A 14,942-nucleotide genomic window follows, 5' to 3' on the forward strand; every position below is an offset into this window, starting at 1 on the left:
TTACTTCCAGAAATGCTTATTTCCATATGCCTTGAGCCTGTAGGGATGCAATATCTTAGAGACTATAGGTATCTTCTTGCCGTCACTGAAAGACGGTCTTTAAAGTAGAGCCAACACAGGCATAACAATGACCTGGGAAGATAAACCAGGTCCTGGTGGTATCTTTGAAACCACTGCAACAATCTGAACCTGAAGCTGGAATTTTCCAGCTATAGGAGTTCATAAATTGAGGCTTTTCTTAACCCTATTCATATAAGTTTTCCTGTCACTCGGAATTCAGTCCTGATAACACTGTACACACTCTTCGGAAATCACCATCAGATTCTTCTGAGTATAAGGTGAGAAACGATGGGGTTTTAGTTTAATTGCATATAAGTATAAAATAGTTTCCCCTATTTTGTTCTCTATGCAGAAGAACCCCCAGAGTGGCTTTTCCTCGTGGGAACTTCTCTGCATGCCAGAGGGCAGTGGGACAAGTCCTCTGTGTCCTTGGCTCACTTCTCAGGGCGCAAATCAATAAGCACAAACACTGACAAACACTCATTTGTTAGTTTTGCCATATGGTACCTGTTACTTAATGACAGTTTTGTACATATTAGAGAATGGGATGTACAGGCCAAGCACTAAGGTAACTAAACACAGAATGAGTCAGGTGATTCAAATCCCAAACAGCAAGGTCTGTAACGGAGACAGAGAGAAACTGGGAATACACTCGATGCCTTCCTTGAGAGCAGCAAGCCAGTTTTTTGAGCCATCATACCTGCTCCTCTGGATCTGCATTGTTGGGAAGCAGGAGTTGGGACTCAGAACTGGGAATTTAACCAAGGCACTGCAGTGTGGGGGATGGTCATTGTAACTGATATGCTCAATGCCTATTCTCCAACCTTACCCTTTTTATGTTTTCTTGTATGGTGAACTGAATGATGCCTGCCCCCCAAAAAGTTGTATCTACTACCTAATCCCTAGAACTTGTGGGTATCACACTATAGAAAATACTGAATATTTTCTTAAATGGTAAAGTATGTGATTAAAAATGGATCTTGAAGGCCCAGCGGCTTAAGTCCTCGCCTTGCACGCACCAGGATTCTACATATGAGTGCTGATTCTAATCCTGGTGACCCTGTTTCCCATGCAGCTCCCTGCTTATGGCCTGGGAAAACAGCAGAGGTGGCCCAAGGCTTTGGGACCCAGCACCCACTTCTGAAGAAGAGGCTTCAGATCAGCTCACAACTGGCATTGTGAGCACTCAGGGAGTAAGTTATCAGATGAAATATCTTCCTTTCTGTCTCTCCTCCTCTCTGCATATCTAACTTTCCAACAACAAAAATAACAAATCTTAAAAAAAAAAATGGGGTGGGCTCTTGAAACAAACGTATCCAGAAGAATTCATGTTGGTCCTATTTATACTTGCATCTATCATCAAACAGGATACACATGAGATAAGTAGCAAGACCCACAGAGAAACAGGCTATGCGAAGACTGAAGGCAAGGTAAGGGAACAGCCACCAAAAGCCGGAAGTAGCAAGGATAGATTTTCCTTCCAAGTTCCCAGAGACAGTGTAGGCTTGCTGGTGCTTCAGCTTCAAATTTCTGGCCTCCACTATGGTGAGAGGAAAAAAAACTGTCTGTTCCTTTAAACCACTCAGCCTGAGCCTATATGACCAAAACGAAATAATACACCTTGCTAGAGCAATATTAGAGCAAACATCTAATCAGGAAATGCCAGCACAGGAACACAGGCAACTCATATTTACATATCTAGGTGACATGCTAAGCACTTTGTACACAACAATTCCTTCACTATTTGTTACAACTCTGGAGATAGATAGTATTATTATCATTATTGCTGTTGTTCCATGAAGAAGGGAACAGGCACTTCAACCTAACTGAGCCCAGGTCACACAGCTGTAAAATAGCAACTTGGGATTCAAGTTCAGGTTGCAGAAATGGCACAGTTAACTGGCCAGCACTTGGCTGAATTGCAGCTTCACAGTGGGGGGCGGGGGGGAAACTGTCATCTAGTGGGCATATTTCCCCATCAAAGGATCACAGCCCTGGCTGAACATCCAAACCACCCAAGTGGTTTTAGAATCAATAAAGGAAAAGAAGCTCCCTGATGACACATCGGTCAGGATGCTGGACACAGAGTCTTAAGCCACAGTGACTTTAAGGATTCTTCCCGATTGATTTAAAGATGACTACATAACGACTTCCAGTGGTAAGTTTTTTTTTTCTTTGTTTGCATTGCTCAGATGTTTCAGCCTCTCTATAGGTTATTCCCACAGTGACTGGCGTGCCAGATCTAGTAAAAGGCTCCAATCAACTAAGTCCCTTTCTTTCCCCTGTATTGGAGCTGATCCATTTCTATGAAAAGCTGCTCATGAGGAAAATGCAATGTAGAGCTTACCTAGTAATCAACATTCTTTTTATTTGAGTGCTGAGGAAACGGGGACAGGGAATAAAAAAGTGCAGAGGGATCAGGTTGTAATCCAGCTCCCTGCTTGTAGGCTGGGAAAGCAGCAGAGGACAGCCCAAAGCCATGGGCCCCTGCACCCACAAGGGAGACCTAAAAGAGGTTCCCAAGCTCCTGGTTTCAGATCAACTCAGCTCTGGTTGTTTCCTGCCATTTGTAGAGTGAACCAGTGGATGGAAAATCTTTCTCCATCTCTCCTTTTCTCTGTAAATTCACTTTTCAAGTAAAAATAATCTTAAATAATCAAAATAGCAATCCAGAAGGGGATAGCGGTGGTAGAGGGGACATCTTATTTTAGGGACTTCCCTAGAAAACAATAGTTCTTATTGCTTTTAAAACAGAACCAACTTCTGGCTGTTCTGTAGCAATCCACAGCCTGTGAGAGAACTCCTGTAGCCTGCTCCAGGCCTGACATAGGTCAGTTTTGCCAGGCTAGCACTATAAAGAATTTGAGAAGCAAGACCCTAAACAAACTACACATCAGCACATAGCGGTGGATTTCAAATCTTTTCAGCTATGGATCACTTTCTCTAATTGGAATCTTATTATTTGGGGGGCCAATGTGCACAAAACATATGAGAAGTACTTCCAGACTGTAGAAGAACCTGGGCCTCCCTCCTTAGCCAGACCCTGGGCATAGGGAAGCACAACGACCCTTCGGCTACAAGAACCCATCTTGTTAACCTTTGAGTTGCCCTCACCCAAAACATACCTGATCCTTCCCCTTGATTCCTCCTTTTTATATTTGCTCCCTACTGCTGCTTTATGAAACAGTGGCTAAACCAACTTCTAAAACAATTCTAGAAAATATTTATCTCACAGTTCTGAAGGCAAGAAATCCAAAGTTAAGCAGTTGTGGGACTGTGCTCCCTCTAAGTTGCTTGACTTGAACTTCCGGTGATGCCAGAAACACCAGGCATTTCCTGGCTTGCAGTGGCATTACTCACCTTTCTACCTCTGTCCTCACATGGCTGCCTTTACACTGTCTGTCTCTCCTCTTCAAAATGCCAGTAATAATGTATTTATGACCCACCCTAATCCAGTATGACTCCATCTCTCTCTCTTTTTTTTAACGTATTTACTTTGAAATCCAAAGTTAAAGAGAAAGTGAGGTCTTCCATCCACCGGTTCACTCCCCATTAAATGCCACAAGAACTGGACCAGGCTGAAGCTAGAAGCCAGGGTCTTCATCCAGGACTCCCACGTGGGTGACAGGTGCCCAAACACTTGAACCATCTCCCTCTAATGAGCTAATGAGCTTTTCCCAAACTCATTAGCAGGGAAATGGATTACAAGTGGACCAGCCCAGACATGAACTAGCATCCATATATAGGGTAACAGAGTCACAAGTGGCAATTTAATGTGCTATTCCACATATTTATAGTCTTTGAGATTTTTTTTAATTTTTTGGAAAGTCAGAGTTATAGATAGGGGAGGGAGAGAGAAATCTTCCATCATCTGGCTCACTCCCCCAGAGGTGAGCCAATCCGAAGCCAGGAATCAAGATGGTGCAGAGGCCCAAGGGTCTGGGCCATCCTCCACTGCTTTCCTAGATCATAAGCAGGGAGCTAGATGGGAAGTGGAGTAGCTGGGACACAAACTAGTGCACATTTGGGACACTGGCACCATAAGCAGAAGTTTAGCATACTACAACAGAAGTGGCTTTAGCCCCTCAGATCTCTTCTTTAAATATATTTTTTCTATTTACTGGAAAGGCAGAGTGACAGAGCAGAGAGACAGAGAAAGTGACTGGCCATCTTCCCAAATGGCCATCATAGTCAGGACTTACCACAAATGGCATCTGCTACATAACAATTATAACCCAGTATGGCCTCATCGAAACTAATTACATCTGTAAAGGGTCTTTGAGAAGTCCACTAGTCAACCCAGTACATAGCTCTATTTTTACCTCTGAATGCATCCACATTGACAGACAGCAACAATATACCCGGTCTCCCTCTGGATACCCATAATTCTGCCTTCCGGTTTTCATCAGCATCTATTGCCTGATATTCAGGCCTCCACAACTGCCTGGTCTCCAGGCTCCAGACATCAGCATTCTAACCTGATCTGCTGCAACCAAAGTCCAGGATGAAACAGTTCCTTGCATATTTTCCAGAATTCAACCAGGACAAAGTCATCTGCAGAAAGTCCTACAGTGTCTTTCCAGTAAAGGAAAAATCTCCCTGGAAATGCCACTTTGACCCCTTCACTATCCCCTCTTTCTTATTTTTTAGGCTACAGTTCCATAGATTCAGAGATTTCCCCCACCTCCCCATTTCCTCTTCCCCCACTGCTGGTTTTCCCAGTACTATTACAAGAATATAGTCCTTTTACAACAGTCACAAGTTCATCACTCTGCTACTTAAGTGTACACTGGCACTGTAGGTATAGACAATTGTGAAAGTCCAACATCCCATTGTCAAGATATATTTAACAGTTTCAATGGGAGCCCATTTTTTTATTCGTATCCCTTCTTCCTAATGATGGTTAATGTAATTTTTTGAAAAGTGTTCCTTACTGTTGTGCCAGACTTCCTTTTTATTCTCAAATTCCCTTTATTCTCTGAATATTTCAACATAGATTTGAATAGAGGAAAAGATTTTAATACGTATTCCACTTTAATTATTCCCAATTAGCTCTCCCAAAAAAAGTATAAAAAGACTTACAGCCATAAACAGATATATAAAGTTAGCATGATGAAGTGACATTTACAGAAAAAAGAGGCAAATGAAAATAAAAGGTATAAAAAGCAACATAGATTCTATCTAAGGTTAGCACCCAAACTGAATGCCAACCAGTTATATATACTTGCTAGAATAGGACAAAAAAATTAACATTTATAAATCCATAGACAGGTAACTTTCTCGTAACCAAGACTTTAAGTGTCCAGAGTAAAAAAACCAACATACATAAACATTATCCAGTTGTTCAGTGGGGTCTTCATGGCTTCTAATTTGAGAACAGAGAGGTTTATTCCTTAGGCTTTCATAGGAAAGGCCACTACAAATAACATCCCTACAGAAATTTACAGACATTTCTCCAAATGATCTATATAAGGGCTGGGTCATCAGTGGGCAGTGGATTGGAGCTTGCATCCAAAAGAGAAAGAACCAGAGCAAGGTAAAACTATGCATAAGAAGAAAGGTGGTGCTATGTCAAGTTGAGTTAGTGAAGTTCAGAGGATCATCGTCTATTTAGCTGGGAATCTTAAGAAGAGTTACCAGTGAGGCCAGTTTCCAGTAGAACTTTGAGAGAACTTTAGTCAGAGCACCAAAGTGTCTTTTCCCTAATCTGCAGCAAAACGGTGAGAGAGTACTTCAAACCTTGCTGCGCTTCAAACATTGCTGCATCAGCACAAATCTCTTCCCTCCTCCATCTGCGCGCCAAAGGACACACCTCCAATCATGAACTCCAGCCGATCCTGAACTCATGAACTCAAAGAGGTACAGGGTTAGCAGAGAGAATGAGGAAGAGAGCCCCATCCATAGACTCTTCCTTCAAAAGCCTGGAATGGCCAGGGCTGGGCCAGGGTTGCTGGGGATAAAGTTGGAAGCCAAGAATTTAACCCAGGTCTGTACGTGGATGGAAGGAACAGAATCGCTTGAGTAATTATTGTTGCCAACTCGAGTCCACAAGGGGCTGAATTAGGAACCAGATCTGCATTCCACTCTAGTATGCTACTCTGCCTCTGTAATCAGCATCTTAAATGCCTAGCTCAGTTTCCCAATTTTAAAACGTGCAAAGGCAATGCATTGGAGAAAAATTGTATTTTTAACAAATTTTACTAAGATAAGTGGCTGTTCTAAATTGTAAGAAATAAACAGGAAAATTAGATTCATTAAAATTTAAAATCTCAGTGACATTCTGGGATCTGGCTGTTGCATAGAGCCCTTACTTGCACTTCTGAGGAACCAGTTTTTTTGCTTTTTATTTGGTTTCTCGTTTGATTCTTTTCTTTCTGCTTCTTGTTTGTTTTGTTTTTGTTATTATTTTCTTCTTGCCATGTGGTGTTATTGCTACTTAATGGAGAGTTAAACTTAGGAAATGAATTTATTAACTTAAAATTGCAATTTTTCAATTAAGAGGACTGAAAAAAAAATAGGACACAAACTGGGAGCAAGTGTTTGCTAAGAATTTAGGCAGTAGGGCTGGTGTTTTGGCAAAGTGAGGCAAGCTGCCACCTGCCACATCAGAATTCCATAGAGGCACTAATTGCTCCACTTCCAATCCAGCTCCCTGCTGATGGGCCTGGAAAAATAGCAGAAATCCTTGGGCCCTTGTTCCCATGTGGGAGACAAGACAGAAGCTCTGGGCTCCTGACTTCATTCTGACAGTCTGGGCCACTACAGCTATTTGGGGAGTAAACCATCAGATGGGAAATTCATTCATTCATTCTCTCTTCCTCTCTCCCCCTTTTTCCTCCTCTCTCTCTCTCTCTCTCCTTTATCTCTCAGTCTCTCTCACACACAATCCCTCTCCCTCTCTCCCTATAACTCTGGTTTTAAAAGTCTAAAAAAAAAGATCTTAAAAGAAACATGAGTACTAAAACACTAGTATCTGGTATAAAACCTTTCAAAACTCAGTAAAAAAAAAACAATATACTGTGCATTTGGATTTGTTTATGAGACACATAACTTTGAACAGGTAAAGAACACTGGCTGACAGAGTGAAGAATAGAGTGGATGTGTTTTGCAGGATAGAATTAAGACCACACTCTGCTACTTGAAGACAGAGATAGAAATTGTAGACACACACACATTTTTAAAAAATGAAATGTCTCATAGTCAAACTGAAAAAAAATATCATCAAACATTTACCCTATTCTGTTCATAATAACGCCTTGGTTGGTTTTGACAGCACAGAACAAGCAGAAGGGAATAATTCTGAAAATGACCCAGAGCCTGCATTTAAGATGGGGTAGCACAATATAAATATGGAAGATGTTTGGAATTGAAAAGTAGAAAGATAACTCAAACTCAATTTTTGGACTACAGCACAATTCTAAGTCATGGATCTACAAATGAGTTCCTTTACCTGACACTACATCACTTTCCATCCGCAAGTCAGGGAGTGGCCTGTCATTTTGGGACCAACTCCAAAACTTGCCTTCCCAAACTCACTCTACTTCCCCCACCCACGAAATGCCACGCTGCAACACCAAGTAACAGTGATGAAAAGGGCAAACCAAAACAAGCAACGTGAAGCACAGAACTTAATGCCTGGAACACCCAGAGCCCAATAAATATTGGCTTCCCTTCCCTTTCTCCCTCTCCCATAACCAGATGGAAGGTAAAGTGGACTGCTGGCCTCAGATCAGAGGTTTTCAAAATTTAGTGCTGAGTCTTATCACAAGCTCCAGAGTTGAGCACAGAAATATTTTGAAGCAACTGAAGTCAAAACTTTCATATCCCCTTTGCCATAGATGTAAGGCAGAACACTGGGGAGCAGAAAGCTCAGCCCCTGGCAAAAACCAGTGGGAAGATGCCATTTGTACACTGTGTAGGAACAATGCATATGGATGCTCCCCACTTCCACTTACGAAGGGCCTCTTATCAGGGACATCCCTGTGGGTCTTCCCACGCTCCTTCACCCAGTCCTCCAGTCCTCCAAAAGAATGGGCCCATTTGAGGGCAGGCCCTCTCACAGAGTGAGCGTTCATCATCCTGTACCCAGCTCAGTTGTCTTTTCAGAACTGGTACCACTGCAAGAGCCCTGCAGGTGTTGCTGAGTAATTCTGAAGTGCAATGCTGGGAGGACATGTGATCCAACATCACACTCACAAACCACCTTAGCAGGAGCAAGGGAGGTAGTCACCTTTCTCTCATTGTTGAATTCCCCAGTCTATCACTCAGTTCATTCTAAATGGGATACTGAAGAAGGGTGACCTTTAGGATCCCTTAAAAAAAAAAGTCAATCCACCCATCCATCCCATGTACACACAAACACAGACCAGTCCCGGGCCCCCGAGACCCCCACAGGCAGAATCCTGGTCCCCTGCGGTGATCTTTTCCCACCCATCTGCTGTGCTCAGGGTAGCATACTGAGTCACACCTGAAAGACTAGGAGGCTCCCAGGGATGCAGCTCTCGCTGTGGAAGACAAGCACCAGGTGCCATGCCTCTTCACAGCTCACGTCAGATCCAGCAAAGCTCTGAGTAGGCAGAGCTTTGATAAACTCAGGACTCCCAGGTTCAAACCCCATTCTGCCCCTTTTTTGCCATGTAACTTGGTACAAATCCCTTTGCCACTCTGGATCCCCTTTTTCCTATTTTGTTTGTGTTCTTAAGTAATATTAAGTTAGGTTTAAAATGAGCAAGCTGGTCTTTTCTTCAATGTGGTAAAGTGAAATGAACAAGAATGCCAAACCTTATTTACATATTTGGCAAACACAGCCCTACATCTTTCAGATGTGCTTATGATGTCATTCCATTTAGGATTCAAATAAAGGACTTGGAACCCAAGAATTTTCAAAAACTATTTGTCTCCAAGTTTCCACTTTTAAAAGAGTAAATTTTCTAAAATACGTCCATTGCTTTGCTATAAAATTTACTAAATTTTATTATGGAATTACCACAACACTGAGTGTAAAACAATAACATTTACAGTTTTCTTAAGGATGGGGAATAAGTGTTCAAAAAAAGAGAGGGATTAACCCAAAGGCCAAATATTATGTACTGGCCGTATTTACAAATAAAGTTTTATTGGAATACCATTATACCCATATGTTCAAAAGATGTCAATGGCTGCTTTTCTGCCCTAACAGCAAAGGTGGACTATTACAGTCTAAAATAGCTAATTCTTGGCATTTTACAGAAAACGGCTGATCCTCATTTTAAAACATCTTTCAGTCTTAATTGATCCAAATTCTGCCTTGTGAATGTGCTAGACACATGGCTCAGTCATGACAACAATGGCGCTTACTGTGTCTCAGCTTTTCTTCTTAGTCTGTGACAGGAGAGAGCTGTCTAGTGTTTCCATGCGGGCAGTGAGTAGCGCTCTGATTCTCAGCCATGAGCAATTCCTTAGGAGCTTTGATGATTTCTGAATACAGGCCACCTGGGGTCTGGCATTGTGGCAGAATGGGTTACATCACTGCCTGTGACACTGGCATTTCATAACCAAGTGCTAGTTCAAGTGCTGGATGCTCTGCTGCCTGGAAAAGCAGCAGAAGATGACCCAAGAGCTTGGGCCCCTGCCGCTCACACAGGAGCCCCTGATACAGTTCCAGGCTTCCGGCTTCAACTTCCACCAGCCCTGGCCATTATCGTCATTTAGGGAGTAATCCAGAAGACAGAAGATTCCCATTCACTCTCTCTCATTCTCTCTCTCTCCTTCCTCCCTTTGTCACTCTGCCTTTCAGCTAAATCTTCCTTAAGACACCTGTACATCTCATGAATTAAGAGAAGCATTGGTAGGGGTCCATGAAGAGATTCAAGTTCCCAATCACCAGTTGTCCCTGACTCAACCACTCATCTTTTACTCTTATAAAGTGAACACATTGAACAGAGGAGATCTGATTCCTAAAACAGAAAACGATGACCCAGCATGGAAGTACTTCCCGGACTGGCTGTGACAAAAGCCCAAGGCCCTCATTACAATCAGATTTACAAAGAAGGAGCTTGGGTCCAGCCCGTTAGCCTAGTGGCTAAAGTCCTCACCTTGCAGGTGCTGGGATCCCATATGGGTACCGGTTCTAATCCCAGTGGCCACACTTCCCATCCAGCTCCCTGCTGTGGTACAGAAAAGCAGTCAAAGATAACCCAAAGCCTTGGGACCCTGCACCCATGTGGGAAATCCGGAAGAGGCTCCTGGCTCCTAACTTCAGATCAGCACAGCTCCAGCCATTGAGGCTGCTTGGGGATGGAAGATCTTCCTCTCTGTCTCTCCTTCTCTGTATATCTGAGTTTCCAAGAAAAATAAAATAAATCTTTAAAAAAAAAGAAAGGCAGGCCCGGCATGATGGCATAGTGGTTAAGGTCCTCGCCTTGCACGCCCAGGATCCCATATGGGTGCCAGTTCTAATTCTGACAGCCCCGCTTCCCGTCCAGCTCCCTGTTTGTGACCTGGAAATGCGATCTAGACAGCCCAAAGCTTTGGGACCCTGCACCCACGTGGGAGACCCGGAAGAGGCTCCTGGTTTTGGATGGGCTCAGCTCCAACCATTGTGGCAGCTTGGGGAGTGAATCATCGGACAGAAGATCTTCCTCTCTGTCTCTCTTCCTCTCTGTATATCTGCCTTTCCAATAAAAATAAAACAAATCTTTAAAAAAGAAAGAAAGAAAGAAGAAGAAGAAGAAGGAGGAGGAAGAAGAGGAAGAAGGAAGAAGGAGGAAGGAAGGAAAGGAAGGAAGGAGAAGGAAGGAAGGAGGAAGAGAAAGAAGAAAAGAAGAGAGAAGAAGAAAGAAGAAGAAGGAGGAAGGAAGAGAAGGAGGAGAAGAGAAGAAAGAAAGAAAAGGCAATTCAGACAGGCTTCCTGGAGGAAGTGATGCCTGACCTGCATCTCACAGCACAAGGAAGAATTCCTTCTGCTAGAGAGTGAGCCCCCCAATAAAGCAGGATGGTAGCTGACTGAGGCCTTGTTGGGCTAAGCACATTGAGAATGTGTTTCAGCATCAACATCTCAAGAACGAGCCCTCTGGCTTCAGATTCTGAGGTGTACATTTCACGCTGCTTTTGGGGTCAGGAAAGAATTCTCTTTGTCACCCAATGACTAAGGTTACATCTAACTTTGAAGACAACACAACTTTGGACATCACAACTCTGTGGCAATGGCAACAATAAATCAGAGAGCTGGGGCAAAGGATCACTCCAGGGCTGTAGTGCAGGTCAACAAGAGGAGAGAAAAAGCCTGACTGCAACTGACATTGGCAGAGGGATTGGGTAGCATGCTTAGACAGCAGCATTTGCACATGGCTGAACAACCCAAACAAGTACGATAGATCCTGAAAAGAGAATTATCTGAGTTGATCTACTCATGCAGCCTCAGCAATCCCAATTCCTAAGTACTCGCCAGCTCTCACAGTCGCTGTATACTTGTGTTGTATGTAGTGTTTTAATTCCGACATCAGACAGCCAATGATGCAAACCAGAACTTAGTACACTGGAGACGCAGCCATGAAGATAAGACACCAGAAACCCTTCCCCCCATGGGACTTAAGTGCCAGTGTGTCTGCTCTATGAGAAAAGTGTGATGAGATTTAACTTCTAACCCAAGACATATCTTGCAGACAGAACCCAGGCCAGGCTTCCTCCCTGCCGGCAGCTGGCCCCTCCCCCCAAGCTCCGGATCACAACAAACATCCCAGAGTAAAGCCAACACAACCTCGCGCTTTTCTTTTTGGTGCACCTTCATTGTGCAGCCAAATGATTCCTAAAGCCTCAAGGCAGACACACACCAAGGTTCCCAAGAATATGCAGAAGCTCCGGGCCACATCTGGGAATCCTGATAAAACAGTTCCTGCTTCTGCAGAGAAGTTATACACAACAATACTTACCACTTCTGTATATGAGCTGGACAAAAAATGTAAAGCAAATGTCCAACCATAACTGAATGGTTAGATGAATTAATTTTATGTGAGATGAAATAGCAAGCAGCTGTTAAGGTGATACAAAAATTCTATGATTATGTGGAAAACGCCATAAAATGTTAGGTAATTGAGTAGAATAAACCACTATATATCTGAAATAACAGATATGTAAATATCTACTCAGAAAAATAAAAGACTTGATGAAAATATATCCAAACAGTAACGCCTAATATACTTAGATGCTAAAATCGGGAATTTTTTCTGTATTTGTATATTCTATTTTACTTCATTGATCATGACTTTTTATACTTTAAAAATAATTTCAGATCTGTCCATCTTTTTTTTTTTTTTTGAGAGCAAGCAGGAGGTAGCAAGAACAAGCACTGAACATTCCTCGTTGGAAGAGTCTGAAATACAGATTCTAACTTGTCGGGTTTGAACTCATTGTGAAACTGTAACCACAGGCATGTTATTCAATCTTGCCTGAGTTTCTCACCTAACAACAGAGATGGAAGTATTGGCCACTGTATCAAGGCTTGGTGTGGGGGCAGTCAGCAGAAACTCACTGAGGGCTCAGCACAGGGTTCAGTTCCCAGTAAGCATTCAAAACAACAGCCCACCAGTCCTGTGCCCTCAACACAAGTAAATAAATAAACAGGAGTTCAAACACAAACAAGGGAGACAAACCCCATATCTGACGCAGGGGAATGAGTAACTTGAACTCGTGCCTTCAGCTGGCCATTTTCCCTCACACAAAGCTGATCCCCAAATGTTTTACAACGTCTTCAAATGCCCCCAGAAGCAGAGCAGCATAAAGGTAATTCGTCTCATAGTTACTCCCCTGCCTTCTCATTTTAATCTACTGGTTGTAATTCATTGTGCAGAGTGCCTTTTTGGTTAAAAAAAAAAAAGTCTAAAATGCATGTTAATAGGATTGTCAGAAAAAAAAACTAGCCATTATCACTCTGAGATGAAATGACCTCATAATACTGTTTAGATTGCTGATGGTAGCTCATATGAAAATAAAAATAACTCTCAGTACAGTCACAGTTTCTAGTCAAAACTCTGGTCAAAGAAAAAAAACAAAAACACATTCTTCTCCTAAATCAGCAACATTAAATCAAAAGCTGCTTTCTCACCTCTGGCATCCAACATCCATTTTTTCTTTGCGAATATATCGAACGGACAAAAATTTTGGTTCATCATGCTTGCCAACACTTATCTTTTTAAAAGAGAGGTTGGTTAAAATTCCATGGATTTTAAACCCTACTCAAAGATCCAGGAGACAGAAATTAGGAGAGAAAAGGTTGAAATTCCTGAGTTCCCATTCCCTGAAATCAGGCATCCCTTGTCCCTGGTGTGTGAGAGGCATTCTTCAATGTAAGTTCTAATCTAAATTGCTCTGCTCTTGAGACCCAAGGGTCAGGCTACTAAACGTAAAGCAGTGTTTCTGTCTGAGGACTTAGTCCAGTTTAGCCACTTTATTCTGCCAGGAGCTCTGTCTCCCCTCTGTCCTGCCCAGACCTGGAGTATCTGTCCACCCTGAACCAGGAGGAGACATGCAAACTCAGACTGGCATCTCGCCAGCCACTGGCTGTATCAGTTTCTTACAGCAACAAAACCTGAATCAGACCCACTTTCTGCCTGTAAGGTGGACGCGGCGCTTAATTTGCCACCAAGTCCCAGTGGGATTACACGAGACAAGGAGACACTAAACGGGGAGGCCCTGCAGGCAAGGAACAAGCTGTTTCCCTCCCCCGCCTCTGAGAGTCCTGGACAGTGATTTTGCAGATCCCAATGCCCTCTGCTTCCCTGCTTCCCTGCTTCCGTGCTTCCCTTTCCCCAGGTGAGACAGCTAAATTCTGAGCTTGGAGTTTCCCATTTAGAAGCACATTGAAACTCCACACTGATTCCCAATTTGAGTTCCAAGCACTGGTTGCTAAGTTAGTGGTGAGTGTGTCCCCGATTTACTTTCCCATCTCTTTAGTCCCTGTCTCCCTTCTCAGGCCCGCCAAGACTAAGTGGATCAGACTTCTGACCCGTTGGCTACAGGGAGTGGCAACATAGAGATTCTCAAGTCAAACTATCTGCCACACTTTGCAATAGCAACGTGGAGCTGGAAGGGGTGGTGTGGCAGCTCCTACCAACAGCTAACCTCCTCCCTGTGGCAGCCAGAGGAGGGACAGGGACAGGGTCCCTGGTGCCGGAGGCGCGGGGAAGGTGGCCTCCGTCCCAGGACCCCTTCCACTCTGCCGCAGCCAGCCCGCCCCTGGACACCCGTGCAGCTCTGCAATGCCCTGCAGCTGTCCGCTCTGCGCTCTCCTTCTCCGTGTGCGCCGCCCGCGTGCTCCACCGGAGCTCCTGGAGGGTCCTGGGCTCCCGCAAGGAAACGCTACCTGTGAAAGTAATGTGCGCAGAAGAGGCCCAGCAGCACAGTGCTAGGAGGTCCGAAGAGAGAGAGGGGCTGTCGGGCCAGGATGCCCGCAGACACCGCGAAGGAGGGCAGCTCCTGAAGAAACCAGGCAGCGCGGGCGGGCAGACTGGCAGCCCCGGGCACCAGGCTCTCCGTGTGCTTCCCGTAGCTCGAAGGCTTTGCTAGGTACAGGATCCAGGCCCCCAGGACGGTCAAAGTGACGCTGCCTGCCAGCACCGCCGGGCTTTGCTGGCATGGAACAGACATCGTGCTGTGTTCCCCGCCAGTGGCCATTGCGCTCAGAGCAGAGCATAGCCCCCACGGCCCCTTTATGGAGCACAGACGCCACCCCGAGTCCGCCCCCTTTGGCCTCGGCTCCCGCCCCTCCAGCGTGCCTCCCACCTTGGCCGACGAGCTCTGGCTCTGCTCCGCCGCATGCCCCAAGCGCAGAGGGCTGGCGCCTCCGAATGCAACAAGCGCAGAAGGGGAGGACCAAGGAGGGGCGGGAAAGCATCCTGTGCCGCTGC

At 44.4% G+C, this 14,942-nt stretch overlaps 1 protein-coding gene across 1 annotated transcript in view; it reads right to left on the reverse strand.

The window, feature by feature from the left end:
• SRD5A2 (steroid 5 alpha-reductase 2) overlaps positions 1-14,713 on the reverse strand; it is a 54,563-nt gene extending 39,850 nt beyond the window's left edge. The window contains exon 1 of the mRNA XM_040993027.1: positions 14,399-14,713. Coding sequence (XP_040848961.1) covers positions 14,399-14,709 — 311 coding nt within the window. The 5' untranslated portion in view covers positions 14,710-14,713. The remainder of the gene's footprint in view (positions 1-14,398) is intronic.
• Between the last annotated feature and the right edge of the window lie 229 nt (positions 14,714-14,942).

This window comes from Ochotona curzoniae, unplaced genomic scaffold, assembly GCF_017591425.1.
Source record: "Ochotona curzoniae isolate NIBS_2020 unplaced genomic scaffold, NIBS_Ocur_1.0 contig_883, whole genome shotgun sequence".
Taxonomy (NCBI): Eukaryota; Metazoa; Chordata; class Mammalia; order Lagomorpha; family Ochotonidae; genus Ochotona; species Ochotona curzoniae.